The sequence below is a fragment of the Daucus carota genome, chromosome 3 (genome assembly GCF_001625215.2).
Source record: "Daucus carota subsp. sativus chromosome 3, DH1 v3.0, whole genome shotgun sequence".
Classification (NCBI taxonomy): domain Eukaryota; kingdom Viridiplantae; phylum Streptophyta; class Magnoliopsida; order Apiales; family Apiaceae; genus Daucus; species Daucus carota.
The window spans coordinates 8209666-8235853 of NC_030383.2; the positions used below are offsets into that span (position 1 = coordinate 8209666).

Consider the following 26188-nt stretch of genomic DNA (forward strand, 5'->3'; position numbering starts at 1 on the left):
TAACCCCCACCATAGTTTCCTGCATAGTTCCCATCATATTGTTGGCTATCAAGAAATGTATGCGACTGCCCAGATTGTTGGGTCCATGGGGCTTCATAGGGTTGGCTTTGCTGAGCAACACTCTCAGCTTCAACAAACATCCATACGTCTCCCATCCCATACAAAAATCGTCCGGGGATGCTTAGCATCCTCCTCACATCGTCGTCCGACCTAATGGACTTTACAAAATATCCTGTTACGAGGTTACCGACACCAAGTCTAGGATATTTGAAACTGAGTTTCAAATTCCAGTGATGCCTACTTATGTTCATAACCTCATACACAATATCGTGTAACTCTTCCAATGTAGTGCCGAATTTGATAAACCTCATCTCTTTTGGATCAGCCGTGTAGATAACATCGTTATCTTGCTTCACGATTTCACCGCCCCAGAAGATGTTCACGTTTACGTAGCTTGCCATTTTTGTGGTTGTGTGTTTTTGGGTGTTTGTGTGCTTCTCTAATTTTTGAAGAGTTTCAAACTGGGTTTGCTGTGTTTAGATGTGATTCAATATGCATGGAGAGCTGCAACATATAAAGAGAAACATACTGTGCATGAATAGTAGGCTAGCTAGTTGAATAATTGGTGCTTCACAAGTGTAATAATGCATAGGATGTGACTATACGTATACTGTGCATGAGCAGGAGGAGTTATAATTGCTCCTTTGATAAAAGGGGTTTCAAGCACTTGTACGAAACGAAAGCAATAAACTGAATTTACATAAACTTATTGCTTATGGTGTTAAAGCAATAAATAAACGGGATAAATAAACGGAATAAAAACTTCTCCTATTTATTTTTATTTAAATCAAATAAAACAATCAAAAAATTAAAAATAAATAGTTGATAAAATTTTAAAAATCTAAAAATATTAGCAAAAATAGTAGGACTCGGAATCTTTCATTTGGATGTAATACCATTCATAAAAAATGTGTGAAACTCAATATATAATATTTTCAAAATTTCCACTAACGATAGAGTAATATTTTTGATACAAATTTTTCTAATGAGTGTCTAATTTGAGTCAATTTGGAAATGAGTCACTCAATTGATACATTTGGACGAAACGAGTCACCAACGTGATATTTATCCCATAAATAAATTTAAAGGAAACAGAAGCATTACATAAACTTAAACGAAACAGAAGCATTACATAAACTGAATTTACATAAACTTAAAGAAAATTACATATTGTTTTCAAATGAGAACATGACATAAGTTCTCAATCCTTGGTGATGTCCACAATATAGTCGGAACCATATTCTTCGGTTTCATCTTCATCGTCCTCAGCGTCAACATCTCCCCAAATTGCCCAATAATCAGCTTCATCACGTGCATCAAGTTTAGCCTGCAATGCATCGCATTCTTGCTCAATTCCAGCCATGTATCGATTGTAGCGATCATCAGAAAATGCAACACCCAACGGACGAAGTCTGTCTTCTAAAAGTTTATCAACTTCAGGATAACGTCTCCCCTCATCCTCAACCTCCTGCTCTGTCGGCACCCAATCTTTGCCGTTTCGAGCTCTCCTAGTGGAAAACTTACGTTGCAAATAGTACGCATGATCCCGCTTGATCTCCAACGTCTGAGGTGGTTTGCTTTTAGGAGCTACTGCAGGTCGTTGGTTGTTTAGGTTGCTGCGCATCCCTCCCAACAATAGCTCCGGTTGTTGTCTTCTCTGTTGTTGCTGTTGCAGGCGTTTTTCGTATCCGGGGGACATTGGCCTTTTACCCTTTTCCATCTTGGTGCAGTTGAAGTAATGAAAGAAATATTGTTTTCGATGTATTTTCGTAGTTGAAATGTTGAAATGTTGAAATTGAGTTCAATTTATAAGACAACTGGCCAAAGAATTAATGTTAGGCAAAAATTCTTAGTGCTAATGTTCACATGATCAACAGTCGTATCTGATAATGCAGAGGTTCACATGATCAACAGTAGGTCATAAATTAAAGGTTCTGCAAAAAGAAAAGCTGCAGTTCACTTGTAATGCATTATTTTCAAGGGGAATCAATGAATCCTTCAATAACATATCAAACTGCAAGGACTTGTCATATCAAACTTTAAATATGAGTAGTCTACTCGCCCTTTAAATTGCAGTTACTGTTCTTCTGTGCATGCATTACAAGTTTGACTGAAAAAGATACAAGAGGTTCTGCAAAAAGACATGGTTCACATGTGTACAGTAATAAGCATGACATGATAGCTTGACAACACACTGCAACTCTACAGTAATATGCATGCTTTGTATAAAGTAACTGCAAAAGAAAGCTGAAGAAAATTTTAAGATACCCTAGACAAAAATGCAGCAGAGACTTGTCATTTCGAAATTTTAAACATGCAAGAAGAGCAGTGCAGGGAGTTGCCATAATACAAATTTTGAATTATGTCATAACTGCAACTACTTTTGAATATACATAATATTACAACAATAATTCAATGTGGAGCTGTCCTATAAATATGTTCTCCCCCATACATTCAACACATACACTTCACTCATTTTATTGTTTGTCATTGCAACACTTCTTCTTTTAATCACTTCAATCACCCCAGAATGGATAAGGGCAAGGCACCAATGACCCCCGGATATGAAAAACGCCTAAAAAAACAAGAGAGAAGACAACCGGAGCTATTGTTGGGAGGAATGCGCAGCAACCAGAACAACCAACAACCGGTCGTGCAACAAAAGCGTCGCCCACCAATGGGACGGATGGCGACGAATCAGCATCCAGGGGGGGCTCCAATGAGCCTTAAAGAGGAGATCTTACAGGAGAAACGTCGCCAGGCCGAAGAGCACGCTCGAGAGCTGGCCCAGATGAAATTCAACAAGTCTTTCCGCAAGTTTACTACTAGGAGAATCAGAAAGGGCAAAGATTGGGTGCCGACATATCAGGAGGTATTAGACGAGTCGGAACGTTATCCTGAAGTTCAACAACTTTATTTTGACAGACTTCGTCGGTTGGGTATCCCATTTTCTGATGCTCGCTACAATCGATACATGGCTGGAATTATGAAAGAATGTGATGCACTGCAGAAGAAACTTGATGCACGTGAAGAAGCTGAATTTTGGGAAGTATGGGGAGATGTGCCAAATTTTCTTTATGATTGCAATGAAAAGCATACCTCGGTGGCCGCTGATGCTGAAGATGATGATGAAGATTATGATTCCGACTATTATGTCGACATAACTCAGGATTGAGAATATTAAAGACTTCGAACTTATCAAATGTACTTTTATTTGCAGTTTTTATTTTTGCAAATCAGAATGATATGAGCAATATCTATTTATATTAACCTAAACAAAATTATTCATATTACCGAAAAAACCACATATTTTAGTGCTTATTTTTTATTATTGTTAATCCAAGCATTACATAAACTGAGGGATGTGTAATTTAAAGGAAACACAAGCATTACATAAAATTAAAAGAACACAAGCATTACATAAAATTAAAGGAAACACAAGCATTACATAAAGTGAAAATAAAATTACATTTGATTAAAATAATTAAAATATTTGAAATGACAAGTCTCTGCACTTCTTGTATCTTTTTGAGTCAAACTTGTAATGCAGTAGAACAGTAGCTGCAATTTAAAGGGGTGAGTAGACAACTCATAATTAAAGTTTGATATGACAAGTCCTTGCAGTTTGATATGTTATTGAAAGATGCAGTTATTCCCCTTCAAAATAATGCATTACAAGTGGCTAAAAATCTTTCCGGATCTGATAATAATTTTGGAATTTACAAGTCCTTTGGCTTTAATTCTAATGCAGCCTTACTTTCTGCAGAACCTTTACTTTATGACATACTGTTCATCATGTGAACCTCTGCATTATGAGATACTACTGTTGATCATGTGAATATCAGCATTATGGGATACAACTATTGATCATGTGAATATCAGCATTATTTCGTTGCAATGTTATGCTATGCCTATAAATAGGTTCACATACAATATGCACAATGCACACACAACCATAGACCTCACACAAGATATAGTTCATCATAAATCATGAGTTACACACCAGGTGATCTGTTTGTTGCCATGGGTAGAAAATGGTGGTGTGATGATGACTTTACGTACTCTTTAAACCCTAATTTACGATACTCCCCTCAGTCGATTACCACCATGTTGAATGAGTGGGAGTGGCGTGTGCGTAGGCATGAAGTGTGCATGGAACGTTGTGCACTAGCTGGGATTCCAATTCGTAAACAAAGGGCTCGTACTATGCCTCGAGAAACGCCGCAGCAGATGGAGGCCGCCCTCTTCAGAGCGAGAGAAGAGGAGAATCGCATGAATCTGCGACTGCATCGTCAGAGTCTATACGATGATGCTAGGATGTTTCGGGAAGAAGGGGACCGGTTTAAGGAACAACAATACCTTGCATTGGTCACCACTCCGGATTATTATTCTGATAGTGTAATGTCGTCCGAGGACGATTAAGTGGTCTGTAGTTTCGTCGTGATTGTTTTCTGCTTTTCAATTTAAGTCGTGTTATCGTTGTTTTAATATCTTCTATGAATAAAAGTGCTGTGTTTGATCAAATGCATTCGGGACAAGATATTACATGACGTTTTCGGATTAACAAAAATAAAACAATAATAATATTATTTATCTTTTATGAGCTTAAATATGACCTTAAATATTAAAATATTATATTTTAATATAAAATAATTTTGTAATATTATATCATTATATAATATAATATTATAAAATATAATAATATAAATAATATATCACAATTTCCCCTTTTTTTGAATTTTTTATAAATTAAATAAACGAACTGAAGTGAAGAATTTTTGAGCAAAACAACAAAGTTTTCCCTTTTATGTTCGCCCGTGGGGGGGGCGAACATATAAGGTAAAATCTTTGTTGTTCGCCCCTGGGAGGGGCCTGCTGCAAAAATTTTTTTTGTGGTGTTCGCCCCTGGTGTATGTGAATTAGGGTGGTTAGTTTTGTGAAGTGAAAAAAAAGGTGGTTAGTTTTGTAAAGAATGTGTTCGGGGTGGTTAGAAATTTGAAGGAGCCTTAGTATTTTCATCAACTTTTATTGAGCTATATTTTTGGGTGAAGTTAAGAGTCCAAATAATAATGGGTTGAAAATAAATACTAATATTGTGTTTGGTTGAGATGAATGAAAATGAAGTAAACGAAGTGAGATCTATAATTTAGTTAAATATATAATAATTTTATTTCTTCCACCATTACATTATATCACCTTTAACTAGAACTCAAACCCTTCATTGTATGAGATTTTAATCATATATAACAAAATTTTACGCTATAATTAAAATATTATTAAATATTTCATATTTTAGAGAGTGGTTGGATAGCTCGGTAGTGGTTAAAAGTTTATTCTATATTAAAATAATTTGTTTGAATTCTTAAATTTAAAAGATTATTTATAAATAAAATTCTTGTATAATTACGAAACGAACAAAAAAACAAAGTGAAATTAGGTATACAAGAAGCACGTGATGCAAGAATGGTTGACGCAAAGGGGCCCATCAATATCACAAAACAAAGAAGCTCCGACCGGCACCTCACTTTTTAAAGCGTTGATTTCAACATGAACTAATTTGCACAAACATGGACACCAAAACAGCCGGAAAACCCATTCGCTGCAAAGGTAAGAACTCTCCCAACTCAACTTTTCATGTTACTCTTTTTAAGACATAAAAATTTGCGCACATAGACAAATATTTGTTCATACGATCACATCCAGTGTCCATTTTGGTGGATTTTTATTTCACAGAGTGATATGTAGTTCGTCTTAATGCAACCGATCATATGTTTGCACCTGTTGCGTGTTATGTTTAAGTTAAAATAGTTTGTAGTGAAACGTGACCCGGTATTTTTTTTGTTGGTGGTTCAGCTGCGGTGGCTCGAAAAGCAGGTGAGCCATTGGTAATTGAAGAAGTGCTAGTAGCCCCTCCTAAAAGCGGCGAAGTTCGAGTTCGGATTATATGCAGCTCTCTTTGCCACAGCGACGTCACTTTCTGGAAATTAAGAGTTTGCACTCTATTTATCTTTTCTATTTTTGTTGAATCGTATTATCGAATATTTATCTCTTTAGCTCTCTTTTATTTTTTGAAGGATCCTCCCGGTTATTTTCCTCGGATCCTTGGACACGAATCATATGGGTATACTTATTCATTTGAGCTAAATATCTTTTTGGTTTTTTTCAAAAATATCCCTAGTTTCAAATTTTCTTTTCAAAAATACGGTGCTAATCTTATACTATGCAACATAAGTTGTAAGTGTTGCAACCAGAAAATCAACTACTTTCAATCAACGTTGCAAACTCATATACAAGTTTCACCGTATTTTTGAAGTTTTTGAAAATACGGGTATTTTTACAAATTTTCCTTTCTTGTTGCCTAACTTATATGTTAGTGTTGAATATTTGGTTGAATTTAGTCTTCAGCTCTTTCTCTGTTTTGGTGTTTCTAACAAAAAGGGTAATAGAAAGCATTGGGGAGGATGTCCATGATGTTACTGAAGGGGACACTGTAGTTCCAGTATTTTTGCCCGATTGTGGAGAATGTAATACTTGCAAGTCCCCCAAGAGCAACATATGTTCAAAACTTCCATTTAAAGTTGGTCCTTGGATGCATAGAGAGGAGACAAGCAGATTTACTGACCTTAATGGAGAGACTATATATCATTTCTTATTCATCTCCAGCTTCAGCCAGTACACGGTGCTCGATGTTGCTCACATAGTTAAGGTTGATCCGCAAATTCCTCCAGACAGAGCCTGCCTTCTCAGTTGTGGAGTATCAACAGGTAATGACAATTACATTACTACATATAAAACATTAGTGTTATTTGAATTCTATATAATGTGTCGATCTCCTAGAAGCAGCTTCTCTTTACTGCCCGAACGATTATTTAGTATAACATTGAATTGATATCCTTTTTACAGGGGTAGGTGCTGCTTTGAAAACTGCAGATGTTGAGGCAGGGTCTACTGTGGCTATATTTGGACTTGGTGTAATTGGGCTAGCGGTATGCTCTGACAATGTGTTTGACCTATAGATTAAGAATATTCGTGGTTATGCTTGTAGATTATTAGAACTCCAAAACTTATTGTTTAGGTTGCAGAGGGAGCACGATTACGTGGAGCTAAAAGAATTATTGGCGTGGATGTGAATGAGGACAAGCGTGAAGTGGGTAAGGAAATGCTGCAATACATTACATCTTGACCATTATGCTCATGAGAAGAGCGAATGCTTCTTGATTCTTTTATAAAAGTTGGGTCTATTGCTTGTTTAATTATTGTGAATGACAAGCAACGTTGTAAAGAGGATCCCTACCATGATACTCAAGGACACTGGTCTCCCCCGAGACTTGAAGCCTCAACCTCCCACTAGAGGAAGAGGGTGTGATATGTCTGGCGCACTTTTGCTTTGTTTTGTTTTGTTATAATTGTAGTGATGCATTTTATTATTCTCACAGGCGGGAAATTTGGGGTCACTGATTTTGTCAATTCCCGGAACTGTGGGGATAAACCTGTAAGCCAGGTAAAGTACTTGTGCACTTTTGGTTTGAATTGATCTCTTTGAGCTTTTGCGTTTAAGAGTATTGACATGCAATCTCTGTCAAGTGTCACCATAGGGGAAATGGGTTAAAAGTTAATACTATGTTTAGATGATTATTTAAAATTTAGTAGAGAAGTCAAAGTGCACATGGAACACAAATGTGATTAGCAACTTTGTAGCATGAAGATCCCAATATAAATAGATGTTTTATCATACAGGTGATTATGGAGATGACTGAGGGTGGTGCCGATTATTGCTTCGAATGTGTTGGTATGGCATCCTTGGTGCATGAAGCATTTGCTTGCTGCAGAATGGTATCCTTAATTTTCCACTTCCTCTCTCATTTACATACAGAAAGCAGTCTCACATTTTGCAGATGAAAAACTGGCTCAGTTCCACAGGAATTAACATGTTCTACCTCAATCTGTCGCCTAACTTACAGGAAAAATTCACTTTACCTAACTTCACATTTGTAGCCTAATTTTCTTCTGACATGTGCTTTACTTGAAGTTATGCGGCCTTGTTTCCAAGTTAAAACCGATAATAAAGTACTTGACTCGTGACACCTTTTTACTTGTCAAACTGATCTGATTAACTAGCAAGTGCATGTTATGTTTCAAGTCATTTTTTACAATCTACAAACACGTCAAAAAAACTAATGGAGATGGACGGCCGCCACATTTTTAAAAGGCGGAAGTGAAGTTTAGCCACCATTCCGTAGTTTTAAAGTCCAGCCACCGTTTTGTAAAATTTGCCAAAACTCAGCAACCACTATGTCATTTACTCTTCAAATCATTATCTAATCCTGCAACCAGTAGTCCCAATGATTCGTAAAACAAAGCAGACATTCAAAGGAGCTTTAAGAATGATAGTGGTCATCTAAAAGTTTCATCATCAATGTGACTGCAGGGATGGGGCAAGACAATTGTAGTGGGAGTGGACAAGCCAGGGGCAATGTTGAGCTTCACATCTTTTGAAGTTCTTCATCATGGAAAAACCCTCATGGGTTCGCTATTTGGAAATCTGAAGCCTAAATCCGACATTCAAATGCTGCTAAAACGCTACATGGACAAGGTAATCTAGTAAAGGAAAGAGCTCTGTCTCAGATATTTTTTGTTTCCTCGAGAATCTGCTTTAATTGTTTGAAAACCTTCAGGAGCTGGAGTTGGATAAGTTTGTAACTCATGAAGGGAGTCTGGAAGACATTAACAAAGCTTTTGAGTTACTAACAGAGGGAAAGAGCCTTAGATGTGTCATTTGGATGGACAAATAATCAATTTACCGGCGGACAATATCCCGTACTTAGATCGGTTTATATGCGACCTTCTCAATTTAGGGGTCTATTCAACTAAGATTTTAATAAATTTTATATAGTTTATGAATTTTAATAAATTGTATCTTATTTTGATTGTATGCGAATTCTCGATAAAATGTCCCAGAGGGGGAGTCTTTAAAATTTAACCAAAAGGAAAATGCTTGGAAATCTTATTGATTTGATTTTAATGAGTTTTTTTTATGTCATGAGATGATTTTGGTGAGATTTCATATATACTATAGTATCTTTTGCCCTTATTAATTTGTTTTGTTATTATTTGACAAATAAATTTAATAAGTAATAATATATTAATTTTCAAATACGTCAAAGTTTAATATTTCAAATGGGATAAAAAACTTATGTTAGACACAATTTTGTAATACTTAAATTTATTATATGTCAATAACATTAACATGAAATTATACGTCAAACTAAATATTATAAGTCAAACTTGATATCATATTACACCCTCATGTCTCCTTGAAGTAAATTGACTGGAGTTTGATCTTAATAAATTCTATATAATTTATGAATTTTAATTAATTGTATCTTATTTTGATTGTATGCGAATTCTCGATAAAATATCCCAGAGGGGGAGTCTTTAAAATTTAACCACAAGGAAAATGCTTGGAAATCTTATTGATTTGATTTTAATGAGGTTTTTTTTTTTATATCATGAGATGATTTTGGTGAGATTTCATATATACTATAGTATCTTTTGCCCTTATTAATTTGTTTTGTTATTATTTGACAAATAAATTTAATAAGTAATAATATTTTAATTTTCAAATACGTCAAAGTTTAATATTTCAAATGGGATAAAAAACTTATGTTAGACATAATTTTGTAATATTTAAATTTATTATATGTCAATAACATTAACATTAAATTATACGTCAAACTAAATATTATAAGTCACACTTGATATCATATTACACCCTCATGTCTCCTTTAAGTTGTCCACTTTGACATTGAACAGACAAATTGATCGGAGTTTGATTGAATGTTTTATCTATTGTATAGTTGAATATTAAAAAATTATATCATTGTAAAGTAAAAATAATATATTTTAGAATGCAATTTTCAGTTTCTTAAAATAATTAAAGAATCTTCCATTATATTTTGTCAATTTGACAATTGAATGTTAAAAGTGGACAACTAAAAAATGGACGGCGAAAGTAATAAAATTTTGAAACTATAGTTAAACTGAACAAATAAATATGGATGACTATATCTATGTATGATGATAGCATGATGATAGGTATATAGACTAATACATTTTATTTTATTTTTATTGTTTTATTTTTTATTTTTGAAATTTTATTTTATAAATATATAAAGAACCACTTTAAAAGATAATTTATGATTATATTATTCATTATTACTAGGGATTAAGCAAGCGCTACGTCCTAAAGACCCTGTATATTATTGATAAATAATATTATTTTTTTAGAATTCTGAATATTAAAGATTTAAAAATGAAAAAGAAGAAGAAGTGAAGTTTTTAATACAATATAGCGAGACAATTATATTGTTATTATGATTTTATACGAGAGTATAATTTATAAAAGGATTTGTTGTATAACGAAGATAATACGTTGAAAAATTTATTGAGTTGGGACTGCAGTAAATGTCATATCAAGGTACAAGAAGCGTGGACACCGGGCACGAAGTCGTAATTTTTGCAATTAATCAAAAGATACCTAAATATTTTTTTCAAAAAAAAAAAGAAATACCTAAATACTTCTTATCATTATTCATCAAAAGATTCCCAAATCGTAGAAGACAAGCTGGGTATCCAAACTTTCTTAATGTGATGCAGAAAACAAACTGACATTGATTTTTTTTGATTTGACAAAATTGAAACGGTTGAATAAAAAATGGAAATGTTAAGACAAGACGACGAGGGATTTGAATTGATTGATGTAAATCGATATTCTCGCGATTTTACAACTAATTGATATGTTGAAAAGATATCTGATTTGTATTTTTAAGCACTCGTGATTAGCGAAGATAAGTCAATTATCATAAATAAAAGATACTCAAGATGTCGCTGCCATTGATGCATGATACGTGACTTGTATTTGTCTATACTATATATAGAGACTCTAGTGTATCACTAATATTGTTCATTGTAATATTTGAGTTTTCTGATTTCTCCACATGGAAGAGAGCAAAACAGCTGGTAAACCCATTCGATGCAGAGGTAAGCTCTTCAAACTCGCAGTTGAATGTCACGTAATAATTTACGAAACAAGAATTGTGTTGTTTTTTTTTTTGCCAATTGATTCTGACCTCCCGCAAGAGGATACAAGAATTGTGTTATGTAGTTCTCCGTAGAAGTTAACTTAAATGTTTATGTATATATGTCGATTGTATTGCAGCGGCGGTTGCTCGGAAAGCAGGGGAGCCACTGAGCATGGAAGAAGTGATCGTTGCTCCACCGGAATCCGGTGAAGTCCGCCTTCGAATTATTTGCACCTCCTTGTGCTACAGTGACGTCACCTTCTGGAAAATGAAAGTAATCTTTGATTATTGTAATTATTTTTTTTAACTTGCTGTGAATTTTTAACTCGGCACTATCTCCTTGCAACTCTCTTTCTCTTATTTTTTCCCCTGTGTTTATGGTCAGGATCCTCCTGCATATTTTCCCAGAATACTTGGTCACGAATGTTTCGGGTGCGTTTCTTTCGTTCTTTTTACTGTTTTTTACAAGTCAATTACGCACTTATATATTTTGTCTTTGACGAGTTTTGAATTTCGCAAAGAGAACCAAATAGAAATCCAGGATATATCATATCCCTTTGATGTTTGTTTCTTTAATTGATAGTAAAGAAAGCAAGATAACTCTTCTATTTTGCTACATTCTATTTTGAAGGTTTCACTGACTTGCGCATGTTAAGTTTAATGTCTCACAAAAATAAAATAGCATGGCTGAGCTAGTGAGCTTCAATGTTACATACAAAAATGTTATGACTATCTAGATTTCATATTTTTGACTAACTTCAGGGTTGTCGAGAGTGTTGGGGAGAATGTCAGTGAGGTAACTGTAGGGGACACTGTCATCCCAGTTTTTATGCCAGATTGCGGAGAATGTGGAGATTGCATATCTAGCAAGAGCAACCTTTGCAGCAAATTCCCTTTTGAATTTGTTCCATGGTTGCATAGAGACCAGAAAAGCAGATTCACTGACCTTAATGGAGAAACTTTGCATCATTTCTTATATATTTCAAGTTTCAGCGAGTATACGGTGGTGGATACTGTTCACATTGTTAAAGTTGATACTAGGATCCCACCAAATAGAGGATGCCTCCTCAGCTGCGGAGTATCCACTGGTATTCTATTGTTTTATTAGTCAGTAGTCACATGCATGAGATATTCAGTTCCTTCATATTTCAAGCATTCTTAATTATTCATATTACTGAGTGTGAACCTTGCTATTACTAAATCAAAGTTATCCTTGTAGGGGTAGGTGCTGCCTTGAAAACTGCAAATGTGGAAGCTGGATCGACTGTGGCCATCTTTGGACTCGGTGCTATAGGATTGGCTGTATGATTCTGCAGTCTGTTCTGAATTTGTTTAATTTAATAAATGTGATATAACATGGCTCTGGTGTGGATAATCAGTTTGGGATATGATGTATGTCATAGGTCTCAGAAGGATCAAGACTTTGTGGAGCTAAACGAATAATTGGTGTCGATGTGAATGAAGACAAGTATGAGATAGGTAATAAATTAATGTGGAACTTTCTTTCCAGTCGATGTTAAGTGAAATACAGTGATCTCTTGGCTGTTATACTAGATCAAAGTAATAGATTGACCAATTGTCTATACAAGCTATAACTAATTCAGTCTGGTTGATAAATGGATTCTCAATAGCTTGTAAATTGAGTCCCATTGTTCTCATGCAGCAAAAAGATTTGGAGTGACGGATTTTGTGAACTCTCTCACATGTGGTGAAAAATCTGTGAGCCAGGTACACTAAGCCTGTCAACTTGTACAGAGTTTTGTATATTCATTTGACTCTGTTTTATTACTTTTAATATTTGTATATTAGCTATCTTCCAATACATACATCAGACTGCTAACACGGAGAGGGGAAATGAGAATTCATACCTACTTTGGCCATTATTCACTTTAAAATATTCATGAACTATGGTTATGTTTCTGAGAATGATTATATACATATATTGTTAGTAATAATAATTCGTCTCTCATATCACATCGGCAGGTGATTTTAGAGATGACTGATGGTGGCGCAGACTATTGCTTTGAATGTGTTGGTATCGCATCCTTAGTGCATGAGGCTTTCGCTTGCTGCCGAAAGGTGTCACAATTTCCTTTGCACTGCTGTAATTAATAATCCGCGTTTAATATTGCTCTAAAAACCCTGTGCCTGATTTTTTTGTCCCATCCATCATCTATGGTCTTTCTTGAGATGCATTAAACTATTGAGTAGATCATGAACTCTATATGAATTAACATTAAGTAGACGCAATAATTAATAAGGATAATTATAACTTTTATACGATGAAATATTGTGCTTCCCTAACACAAACATATATTGATGAGTTTCTTATTATACATTCGCAGGGATGGGGAAAGACGGTTGTTTTGGGAGTGGATAAGCCAGGTTCAAACTTGACCTTGTCTTCTGTTGAGGTTGTTCGGTCAGGAAAGACTCTCACAGGATGCCTGTTTGGAAGCCTTAAACCAAAATCTGATGTTCCTATGCTTGTAAAACGATATTTGGACAAGGTATTTCGATATCTATTAGATTTAACTATTCAAGGTTGCTTATGTTTATTGATCAGAACAGATCATTTTTAAAAAGCAGTAAAGAAACTATTTTGTTCTCCTTGGAATAAGCCCTATGGTTGATCTGAAATTTCAGGAGCTGGAACTGGATAAGTTTGCGACTCATGAAGTCAAGTTTGAAGACATCAACAAGGCATTTGAATTACTTTTAGAGGGAAAGAGCGTGCGATGTATAATATGGATGGACCAAAACAAATAGGAGAGTTCCTGCAGCCTTCTGCACTCAGCTGCCAGCTGCAATAAGTGAAGAAATTCAAGTGGAGTTACATTTATATGCAATATTTCCTCTTTGAGATCAATAAATATATCTGGATTCTGAACAATTTTATGAAATTATTCGATTAGAAACCTCCTTGGTCAGTGATATTAGTTCAGTTTTATTTAATATTATTAATTATTAATAAATTTCTTTGGTTCATAAATATGCGCTTTTAAGTCCTTGAACGAGCTCTGGTTTCTTTTTCCGATGATGATAATAGCTTTGGTTTTACCTCATTTTGCTTAGGCAGTCATACGTAATATTCAGCAGACAACTTTGAGATTTTGCGTCTCTTTGAGCTTTTGCGTTTAAGATTATTGACATGCAATCTCTGTCAGGTACTGTCAATATAGAGGAAATGGTTTAAAAGTTAATACTATGTTAAGATGATTATTTAAAATTTAGTAAAGAAGTCAAAGTGCACGATGTGATTAGCAACTTGTAGCATGAAGATCAATATAAATAGATAGATGTTTTATCATACAGTTGATTATGGAGATGATTGAGGGTGTTGCCGATTATTGCTTCGAATGTGTTGGTACGGCATCCTTGTTGCATGAAGCATTTGCTTGGTGCAGAATGGTATCCTTAATTCTCCACTTCCTCTCTCATTTACAAACAGAAAAGCAGTCTAACATTTTGCAGATGAAAAACTGGCTCAGTTTCACAGGAATTAACATGTTCTATCTCAATCTGTCACTTAACTTACAGGGAAAATTCATTGTACCTAAATTCACATTTGTAGCCTAATTTTCTTCTGACATGTGCTTTACTTGAAGTTATTCGGCCTTGTTTCCAAGTTAAAACTGATGATAAAGTACTTAACTCGTGACAATTTTTTACTAGGGGTGAGCATTCGGTTCGTTAACCGAAAACCGAACCGATTAGCCGAAAAAAATTCTGTTCGGTTAACCAATATAATTATTTCGGTTCGGTTTTCGGTAGGAAAATATCTAAATTTCGGTTTTTCGGTTTTTTAACCGCGGTTAACCGATAACCTAAATTCGGTTCGGTTTTTACAGAGGGTCTTCTGCGATTGCTTAACTATATCTTTCAAATTATTATCTAATCCTGCAACCAGTTGTCCCGATGATCCGTAAAACAAAGCAGACATTCAAAGTAGCTCTAAAAAATGATAGTGGTCATCTAAAAGTTTCATCATCAATGTGACTGCAGGGATGGGGAAAGACAATTGTAGTGGGAGTGGACAAGCCAGCGGCAATGTTGAGCTTCACATCTTTTGGAGTTCTTCATAATGGAAAAACCCTCATGGGTTCGCTATTTGGAAATCTGAAGCCTAAATCCGACATTCAAATGCTGCTAAAACGCTACATGGACAAGGTAATCTAGTAACGGAAAGAGCTCTGTATCAGATATTTTTTGTTTCCTCGAGAATCTGCTCTAATTGTTTGAAAACCTTCAGGAGCTGGAGTTGGATAAGTTTGTAACTCATGAAGTGAGTCTGGAAGACTTTAACAAAGCTTTTGAGTTACTAACAGAGGGAAAGAGCCTTAGATGTGTCATTTGGATGGACAAATAATCAGCTTACCGGCGGACAATATCCGGTACTTATATCGGTTTATATGCGACTTTTCCTTGCTTTTCCTTCTCCATTTAGTGTCTATTCAACTAAGATTTTAATAAATTTTATACGAGTTACGGATTTTAATGAATTATATTTTATTTTGATTGTATGCGAATCATCGATAAAATGTCATAGCGTGGAAGTCTTTAAAATTTATCCACAAGGAAAATGCTTCGCAATCTTGTTGATTTGATTTAATGAGATTTTTTTTTATGTCATAAGATGATTTTCTTCTTGGATTCTTTGTGATAAAATAAAATTGGAACTAGGCCTCGTTTGGTAAGCAGGACTCAGAGTTACACAATAACTAGAACTTACAGCGTGCAGTTATGTTTGAATTATATATGTATGTAACTATGCAAATTTGATTATTGATGTAATATTAAATTAATAAATTTACACAAACATATAAAAATAAAAATAATTTTATATGTAATATTAAACAAAGTTATATACATTTTAATATAATGTTAAAAGAAAAAAGTATATATTGATATTTATAAATTAAATAAAAAAAATATTAATATATAAGTGAAATTTTAAATTTTATAATTAGATAAAATAATTATATAAAAATATAATTAATATAGATATAATTATATTAGTTATATTATAAAATTAAAATTGTATTTATGTATATCATTAAAAAAACTTATAAAATATAATTAGTTATAATTATATTAAAATAAGTATAAATTAAAATTATATAAACATGATTTTATAAATATTGACATACAAAAATATTGTGACATAAAATTATTATAACAATTAGTATCGGAAGTAATTGCAACATATATAAAATATTAAGTTAAAAGTAAACTAAGATCAATGTATATAAACAGGTAATATTATATCAAACAATAATTTTATATATAATAATTATATTATAAATAAGGAATGTTTGAAAAATATATTATAAATATTGTACATATATACGGTGTTTTAGTGTAACTTGAGATACCTACGAAGTGTGTGTTAGGTAGTTTGAATTAAAAGTTGTACAACCAAAAATGAGTTTCATGGAAGTGTAGGTTACTGTGTTGGGTAACAACGTACCAAACAAGGCTTAAAAGTTGTCCACTTTGACATTGAACAGTCAAATTGATCAGAGTTTGATTGAATGTTCTATCTATTGTATCTATTGTATAGTTGAAAAAATATTAAAAAAATTATATCATTGTAAAGTAAAAATAATATATTTTAGAATGCAATTTTTATTTTCTTAAAATAATTAGAGAATCTTCCATTATATTTTGTCAATTTGACAATTGAATAAAAAGTGGACAACTAAAAAATGGATGGCGAAAATTATAAAATTTTGAAACTATAAGTTAAATTGAACAAATAAATATGAATGACCTTATCAATGTATGATGATAGCATGATGATAGGTATATAAACTCACACACTTTATTATATTTTTATTATTTTATTTTTTATTTTTGAAATTTTATTTTATAAATATGTAAAGAACCACTTTAAAAGATAATTTATGATTATATTATGGACTTTTTTCATAAATACTTCCAAATTTAAATGATTTTTTGCAAAATTAATATCTTTTTTAAAACAAATTGCAAAAATATTATACTTCAAAATATATTTGCAAAAATACGGAGGTTGCATATGCAACCATATCTGCAATTGCTAGCAACCATATATGCAATCACAAAGACAACTTTGAAAAAAATCTTTTGAAAATCACCTTAAGTTGTATAATAAGTTGCTGGTTGCAAAGACAGAAAAATGAGTAGCCCTACGGGGCCAATACTAATATCACAAATGCAAGCACAAAAACAACTACAAAAATCAAAATCAACAACCATGCAACTAACAATCAATATTCCTAATCAACCAACAACGCCATCACATATACAGTCATATACACACAATTATATACATACACCTATACGATACCTTTAATCGAGCCTAATTCAATTTCTGATCTTTCCAGATTTTTGAACCCTAATCAATAATTGATTTCTCGACTAAAATTTTGATGAGAGAAAGAGGGAGAGAACAAGGAGAGAGGCAATGAGAGAACAAAGCTAGGGGAGGGAAATAATGAGAGGGGAAAGCGAGAGAGCGAGGAGAGAGTGGGATAGATGAGGGCGGAAAAGAAGCAGAGGGATAAAGTGAGATGCTCTTGTCAAAGAGTGAGATGAAATGAGATGCTGGGGTGGCCTTGCTTAATCATATATTTGCAAATTTTTTAATTTTTCTCCTCAAAGAACGTAAACTTGCAACAAAAACAACAAAAACCATAAGACAGTAATTTTGCAATTAATTTGTTAAAAATGTGTATATTTGATAATTTCCTTTATATTATTCATTATTACTAGGGAATTAAGCATGCGCTCGCATCCTAAAGACCCTGTATATTATCGATAAATAATATTATTTTTTTACAATTCTGAATATTAAAGATTAAAAAATGAAAAAGAAGAAGAAGTGAAGTTTAATATAATATGGCGAGACAATTATATTGTTATTATGATTTTATATGAGAGTATGATTTCTAAAAAGATTTGTTGTATAACGAAAATAATACGTTGAAAAATTTATTGAGTTGGGACATCGGGCACGAAGTCGTAATTTTTGCAATTAATCAAAAGATACCTAAATATTTGTTATCATTATTCATCAAAAGATTCCCAAATCGTAGAAGACAAAGCTGGGTATCCAAACTTTCTTAATGTGATGCGGAAAACAAACTGACATTGATTTTTTTTTTATTTGACAAAATTGAAACGGTTGAATAAAAAATGAAATTTTAAGACAAGACGACGAGGGATTTGAATTGATTGATGTAAATCGATATTCTCGCGATTTCACAACTAATTTATATGTTGAAAAGATATCTGATTTGTATTTTGAAGCAGTCACGATTAGCGAAGATAAGTCAATTATCATAAATAAAAGATACTCAAGCTGTCGCTGCCATTGATGCATGATACGTGATTTGTATTTGTCTATACTATATATAGATAGACTCTAGTGTATCACTGATATTGTTAATTGTAATATTTGAGTTTTCTGATTTCTCAACATGGAAGAGAGCAAAACAGCTGGTAAACCCATTCGATGCAGAGGTAAGCTCTTCAAACTCGCAGTTGAATGTCACGTAATAATTTACGAAACAAGAATTGTGTTATGATATTTTCCGCTTATGATGTTCTCTGTAGAACTGTGTTATAACATTCTCCGCTTATGTTGTTCTCCGTAGAAATCAACTTAAATGTTTATGTATATATATATGTCGATTGTATTGCAGCGGCGGTTGCTCGGAAAGCAGGGGAGCCACTGAGCATGGAAGAAGTGATCGTTGCTCCACCGGAATCCGGTGAAGTCCGCCTTCGAATTATTTGCACCTCCTTGTGCTACAGTGACGTCACCTTCTGGAAAATGAAAGTAATCTTTGATTATTGTAATTATTTTTTTTAACTTGCTGTGAATTTTTAACTCGGCACTATCTCCTTGCAACTCTCTTTCTCTTATTTTTTCCCCTGTGTTTATGGTCAGGATCCTCCTGCATATTTTCCCAGAATACTTGGTCACGAATGTTTCGGGTGCGTTTCTTTCGTTCTTTTTACTGTTTTTTACAAGTCAATTACGCACTTATATATTTTGTCTTTGACGAGTTTTGAATTTCGCAAAGAGAACCAAATAGAAATCCAGGATATATCATATCCCTTTGATGTTTGTTTCTTTAATTGATAGTAAAGAAAGCAAGATAACTCTTCTATTTTGCTACATTCTATTTTGAAGGTTTCACTGACTTGCGCATGTTAAGTTTAATGTCTCACAAAAATAAAATAGCATGGCTGAGCTAGTGAGCTTCAATGTTACATACAAAAATGTTATGACTATCTAGATTTCATATTTTTGACTAACTTCAGGGTTGTCGAGAGTGTTGGGGAGAATGTCAGTGAGGTAACTGTAGGGGACACTGTCATCCCAGTTTTTATGCCAGATTGCGGAGAATGTGGAGATTGCATATCTAGCAAGAGCAACCTTTGCAGCAAATTCCCTTTTGAATTTGTTCCATGGTTGCATAGAGACCAGAAAAGCAGATTCACTGACCTTAATGGAGAAACTTTGCATCATTTCTTATATATTTCAAGTTTCAGCGAGTATACGGTGGTGGATACTGTTCACATTGTTAAAGTTGATACTAGGATCCCACCAAATAGAGGATGCCTCCTCAGCTGCGGAGTATCCACTGGTATTCTATTGTTTTATTAGTCAGTAGTCACATGCATGAGATATTCAGTTCCTTCATATTTCAAGCATTCTTAATTATTCATATTACTGAGTGTGAACCTTGCTATTACTAAATCAAAGTTATCCTTGTAGGGGTAGGTGCTGCCTTGAAAACTGCAAATGTGGAAGCTGGATCGACTGTGGCCATCTTTGGACTCGGTGCTATAGGATTGGCTGTATGATTCTGCAGTCTGTTCTGAATTTGTTTAATTTAATAAATGTGATATAACATGGCTCTGGTGTGGATAATCAGTTTGGGATATGATGTATGTCATAGGTCTCAGAAGGATCAAGACTTTGTGGAGCTAAACGAATAATTGGTGTCGATGTGAATGAAGACAAGTATGAGATAGGTAATAAATTAATGTGGAACTTTCTTTCCAGTCGATGTTAAGTGAAATACAGTGATCTCTTGGCTGTTATACTAGATCAAAGTAATAGATTGACCAATTGTCTATACAAGCTATAACTAATTCAGTCTGGTTGATAAATGGATTCTCAATAGCTTGTAAATTGAGTCCCATTGTTCTCATGCAGCAAAAAGATTTGGAGTGACGGATTTTGTGAACTCTCTCACATGTGGTGAAAAATCTGTGAGCCAGGTACACTAAGCCTGTCAACTTGTACAGAGTTTTGTATATTCATTTGACTCTGTTTTATTACTTTTAATATTTGTATATTAGCTATCTTCCAATACATACATCAGACTGCTAACACGGAGAGGGGAAATGAGAATTCATACCTACTTTGGCCATTATTCACTTTAAAATATTCATGAACTATGGTTATGTTTCTGAGAATGATTATATACATATATTGTTAGTAATAATAATTCGTCTCTCATATCACATCGGCAGGTGATTTTAGAGATGACTGATGGTGGCGCAGACTATTGCTTTGAATGTGTTGGTATCGCATCCTTAGTGCATGAGGCTTTCGCTTGCTGCCGAAAGGTGTCACAATTTCCTTTGCACTGCTGTAATTAATAATCCGCGTTTAATATTGCTCTAAAAACCCTGTGCCTGATTTTTTCTGTCCCATCCATCATCTACGGCCTTTCTTGAGATGCATTAACCTATGCTTCCCTAACACAAACATATATTGATGAGTTTCTTATTATACATTTGCAGGGATGGGGGAAGACTGTTATTTTGGGAGTGGATAAGCCAGGCTCAAACTTGACCTTGTCTTCTGTTGAGGTTCTTCGGTCAGGAAAGACTCTCACAGGATGCCTGTTTGGAAGCCTTAAACCAAAATCTGATGTTCCTATGCTTGTAAAACGATATTTGGACAAGGTATTTCGATATCTATTAGATTTAACTATTCAAGGTTGCTTATGTTTACTGGAATTTAAATTTACTGATCAGAACAGATCATTTTTAAAAAGCAGTAAAGAAACTAGTTTGTTCTCCTTGAAATAAGCCCTATGGTTGATCTGAAATTTCAGGAGCTGGAACTGGATAAGTTTGCGACTCATGAAGTCAAGTTTGAAGACATCAACAAGGCATTTGAATTACTTTTGGAGGGAAAGAGCGTGCGATGTATAATCTGGATGGACCAAAACAAATAGGAGCGTTCCTGCAGCCTTCTGCACTCAGCTGCCAGCTGCAATAAGTGAAGAAATTCAAGTGGAGTTACATTTATATGCAATATTTCCCCTTGAGATCAATAAATATATCTGGATTCTGAACACTTTTATGATATTATTCTATTAGAAACTTCCTTGGTGAGTGATATTAGTTCAGTTTGATTTAATATTATTAACATATTTCTTTGGTTCATCAATATGCGCTTTTAAGTCCTATTTTTGAGGCGCACTCTCTCCTTGCCCTATCCCATATTTTATACTAAATTACCAACACTCTCTTTCTCTCTCTATTTAATATTATGTTTTAATTTAATATTATGTTTTAATGATGAAAGTGAACTTTTAATAATAAAATATTAAACATATAATGAAAATAAGGCACATTGTTGGAGTTGGAGTTAGTAGAATATGTCCTAAACTACTATGACATAATTTTTTATATTATATTTAGGGCTCCAACTAAGACACCGTTGGACTTGCTCTTAGATGTGTCATTTGGATGGACAAATAATCAACCTACCGGCGGACAATATCCAATACTTAGATCGGTTTATATGCGAACATCTTTAACCTTCTCAATTTAGGGGTCTATTCAACTAAGATTTTAATAAATTTTATATAGTTTATGGATTTTAATGAATTGTATCCTATATTGATTGTATGCGAATTCTCGACAAAATGTCATAGAGCGGGAGTCTTTAAAATTTAACCACAAGAAAAATGCTTCGAAATCTTATTAATTTGATTTTTATGAGTTTTTTTTTTGTCATAAGATGATTTTGGTGAGATTTCATATATAATATAGTATTTCTTGCCCTTATTAATTTGTTTTGTTATTATTTGACAAAAAAATTTAATAAGCAATAATATTTTAATTTTCAAATTTTAATTTTCAAATACGTCAAAGTTTTATATATCAAATGGGATAAAAAAAACTTATGTTAGACATAATTTTGTAATACTTAAATTTATTATATGTCAATAACATTAACATGAAATTATACGTCAAGTTAAATATAGTACGTCAAACTTGATATCATATTACTCCCTCCGTCTCTTTTTAAATTGTCCACTTTGACATTGAACCGTCGAGTTTGATTGAATGTTCTATCTGAAAAAATATTTAAAAAATTATATCATTATAAAGTAAAATTTTCAATTTCTTATAATAATTAAAGAATCTTCCATTATATTTTGTCAATTTGACAATTGAAAGTCAAAAGTGGACAACTAAAAAATGACGACGAGAGTAATAAAATTTTGAAACAATAAGTTAAACTGAACAAATAAATATGAATGATTATATCTATGTATGATGATAGCACGATGATAGGTATATAGACTCATACATTTTATTATTATATAATTTTTTGAATAATAAAATATCACAGTACATTAATTCACATTCTTCAAAATTTGGAGATTAGGCTCGATACATATTTATCATGATTAAACCTCAAAAGGATAATAAGTCATATATTACTTATTTGTCTCCACATATTATATAAGCCATGTTAATGAATAAACAAATCATAAACACTTAAATTTGAATTAATAGCAAGTAATGTTATCAACCACATCTAATAAGAAAATATAACCAAAACCCTTCTAGAGATAACTAAAAATCAAAATCTCATCATATCATCATAAAATATTCATCTTCGTGCTAGCTAAAACCATGACAATTCGTGTTTTTAAAATTTCTTGATAAATAGAATTCATTACCATTATTCAATGGTCACATAAGTTGACTGTTTACATTCATCGACACAAATTTATCACTTTAGTGAATGTTAATATTTAAATTCTTTTATCATATCTTACATATATATTATATAAGCCATGTTAATGAATAAACAAATCATAAACACTTAAATTTGAATTAATAGCAAGTAATGTTATCAACCACATCTAATAAGAAAATATAACCAAAATCCTTTTTGCTAGAGATAACTAAAAATCAAAATCTCATCATATCATCATAAAATATTCATCTTCGTGCTAGCTAAAAACATAACAATTCGTGTTTTTGAAATTTCTTGATAAATAGAATTCATTACCATTATTCATTCGTCGCATAAGTTGACTGTTTACATTCATCTGCACAAATTTATCACTTTAGTGAATGTTAATATTTAAATTCTTTTATCATATCTTATATCATCGAGAAAAAGCTTAATCACAAGTTTAGGACTATTATCATAAGCTCGATAATTTTAATATTATAAATATTTATTTTAAAAAATTGTTTAACTAACTATATCAAATAAACCATGATACTTTCATTTTATCATTAGAAATTACTAAACTACAAAATAGCAAATCTTGAAAGTATAAATGTTCAACAACAACCAATGATATGGTTATTTTTATTATCATTTTGTTATATAGGTATTAATTTAATTATCAAGTAAAATAAAAGAATTATATTCATGGCTACAAAATCATATTACTTTTGATAAGTAACAAAAAACTGAGTGATGTATGTGATATGGATTTCTCTCGTAAATAAATTGCTAAATTTATTTGATAAAAACATATCAAAGTATATTTTAACCTATTTAAATTTATGCTCATTTTTAGATTTTAATATTCTTTGATATTAATAATCTCAAATTAGATGTGACATTAACTTCATATAATATTAATTATTTACTTATTTCTCGTAATATTGATTTGCTAACTTTCATATTTATAGTTGTTTATAAAAAAAAAAGATGAAATATTAATACTTACTAAATTTTATGAAATTATTTTATTCAATGTGAAATCAATATATATATATAAAGGAGGATGCGGGCGTCTCTAGAATTGCTCGATTCAGTCTTCTGATTTTTCTTGAATTTCGGATAGAAAATATAATTATAATTCAAAAAGTCAGGTTTAAGAATTCTAACAGTAATACAACTCTTTTCTTATCAAATTCTAAAGATGATACAATTCTTTTCTTATTTAGTATTTCTTATTGAATTCTAAAGATAAAACAATTCTTTTCTTATTTAGTAATCCTAATAGAAATAGGATTATATTTATTCAAACTAACAAAATCATAGATAAAATACAATTTATATTTAATATTTGTAAGGTAATACGTACAATTTATATTATCGATTTACTCTTATAATTTTCTTAAATTTCTAATAGAAAATAAAGGATTGTAAAGATAATAATCATTAAAAAAACTGATAGCAACAAAAATTAGAACCATAAAAGAATAATAACTTTTAACTAATAAATAGGCATCAAAAAATAATAATAAATTTTTTATTAGTATTATGTTTGACGGGAAAGTTGCTAAAATAATTTTTATAAAAGAATAATAATTTTTAACTAATAAATTGGAATCAAAAAATAAAAATAATTAACAAATAAAATAATATATAAAAAATAAGTATCATATATTGATTTTATGATAATGTAAATGGTTCTTGATTAGTATATCGTTTGACGGACACGGGAGGCGGCCCAAACTAATCTTTATCCAAATAATAATAAATTTTCTATTAGTATTGTGTTTGACAGTAAAGTCGCTAAAATAATTTTTTATCTATGTTATAATATATTTTTTTTGTTACACAATTTAAAATAATCTCTAATTTTTTTTATATATTATAATTCAAAATAATATGTAAGATTATAATATGTTTGATGGGAGAGCGACTAATATAATTTTTATCTATGTTATAATGTTTTTTTTGTTAAAGCGGCGGTCCAAAATAATTACAAAATAAATTAGGATATATAAAATAGGAATCATATATTGATCTTATAATAATGTAAATGATTCTTGATTAGTATTGTGTTTGACGGGCACGGGAGGCGGCCCAAACAAATTTTTATCTAAATAATAATAAATTTTCTATTAGTATTATGTTTGACGGGAAAGTGGCTAAAATAATTTTTTGTCCATGTTATAATATATATTTTTTTTGTTGAAACGGTACCGCGGTTCAAATTAATTTTTATCCAGTTATAATCTTTAATTTTATCATAATTAGAATAATTTTATTAGTATTGTGTTTGACAGAGCGACTCAAACTAATATCTAAATTATAATGTTTTGTTATTAGTATTGTGTTTGACAAGAGAGCGGCTCAAACTAATTTTGATCTAAATTATAATATTTAATTTTATCTTAAAAATAATAATTATGGATTAATATTGTCTTTGACGGGAGAGAAGTTCGAACTAATTTTATTATTAGTATTGTGTTTGACATGATGACCACTTATACAAATTTTTATACCAATTATAATATTTTTTTTATTAGTGATATGTTTAACGGAAAGATGACTCAAAATAATTTTTATGCTATTCATATCAAAATTTATAACGCCGCCGCGAAGCGCGGCTTTTTTCACTAGTTTATATATATAGAAAATCATAATCACAATGTAATTTGTATTTCTAATCCAGTTATATTTTACACTAGATTTAACCCATAATGATGATAGAAAATCATAAAGAGATTCATCATTTTGACGTTGCATTATAAAAAATAATTTTAGTCATAAATATTAATTGTGATAAAATATATAAATGTTTGACACATATACGACTTTATATTTAATTTACTGAATATGTAATTTAAAATCCACAGCATCATACGTACATAGATACATACATATATATTTGGAAATTGAAGTAAAAATAATATAATGACAACATATCACATTTAAAATAATAATACAATAAAAAAGTTTACTTTTATCTAATATTTGGAAAATAGTCAGGATTAGAGATCTCTTAAAATAATAAAGAAAAAGTTAAACAAAAATATTT

The 26188-nt window shown here is 32.0% G+C and overlaps 3 protein-coding genes across 7 annotated transcripts in view; all 3 read left to right on the forward strand.

The window, feature by feature from the left end:
* Window positions 1-5513: 5513 nt before the first annotated feature.
* Window positions 5514-26188, forward strand: part of LOC108214324 (alcohol dehydrogenase-like 7) — a 38646-nt gene continuing 17971 nt past the window's right edge. The window contains exons 1-10 of one of the 3 annotated variants that reach the window (XM_064090752.1): window positions 5515-5667; window positions 5914-6050; window positions 6135-6181; window positions 6499-6824; window positions 6964-7046; window positions 7136-7211; window positions 7497-7561; window positions 7798-7893; window positions 8489-8653; window positions 8736-9100. In XM_064090752.1, the coding sequence (XP_063946822.1) occupies window positions 5628-5667; window positions 5914-6050; window positions 6135-6181; window positions 6499-6824; window positions 6964-7046; window positions 7136-7211; window positions 7497-7561; window positions 7798-7893; window positions 8489-8653; window positions 8736-8852 (1152 nt within the window). In that variant the 5' untranslated portion in view covers window positions 5515-5627 and the 3' untranslated portion in view covers window positions 8853-9100. Of the gene's footprint in view, window positions 5668-5913; window positions 6182-6498; window positions 6825-6963; window positions 7047-7135; window positions 7212-7496; window positions 7562-7797; window positions 7894-8488; window positions 8654-8735; window positions 9101-26188 lie in introns of those variants that run through there. The other 2 variants (XM_064090750.1, XM_064090751.1) reach the window with 2 other exon arrangements.
* LOC108214325 (alcohol dehydrogenase-like 7) lies at window positions 11025-15548 on the forward strand. Of its 3 annotated transcripts, none has more exons than XM_017386266.2 (10): window positions 11025-11100; window positions 11279-11415; window positions 11527-11573; window positions 11904-12229; window positions 12361-12443; window positions 12545-12620; window positions 12805-12869; window positions 13125-13220; window positions 15147-15311; window positions 15394-15548. In XM_017386266.2, exons 1-10 carry the CDS (start codon window positions 11058-11060, stop codon window positions 15508-15510), a joined length of 1155 nt encoding a protein of 384 aa, XP_017241755.1. In that variant the 5' UTR covers window positions 11025-11057; the 3' UTR covers window positions 15511-15548. The 3 variants fall into 3 exon arrangements, with proteins under 3 accessions (XP_017241755.1, XP_063946824.1, XP_063946823.1); XM_064090754.1 differs by lacking the exon at window positions 15147-15311 and adding an exon at window positions 13487-13651 and having other exon boundaries at window positions 15394-15547; XM_064090753.1 differs by lacking the exons at window positions 15147-15311; window positions 15394-15548 and adding exons at window positions 13487-13651; window positions 13788-14133.
* On the forward strand, window positions 18485-21496 carry LOC108212174 (alcohol dehydrogenase-like 7). Its single transcript, XM_064088869.1, has 10 exons — window positions 18485-18647; window positions 18830-18966; window positions 19078-19124; window positions 19455-19780; window positions 19912-19994; window positions 20096-20171; window positions 20356-20420; window positions 20676-20771; window positions 20949-21113; window positions 21266-21496. Exons 1-10 carry the CDS (start codon window positions 18605-18607, stop codon window positions 21386-21388), a joined length of 1161 nt encoding a protein of 386 aa, XP_063944939.1. The 5' UTR covers window positions 18485-18604; the 3' UTR covers window positions 21389-21496.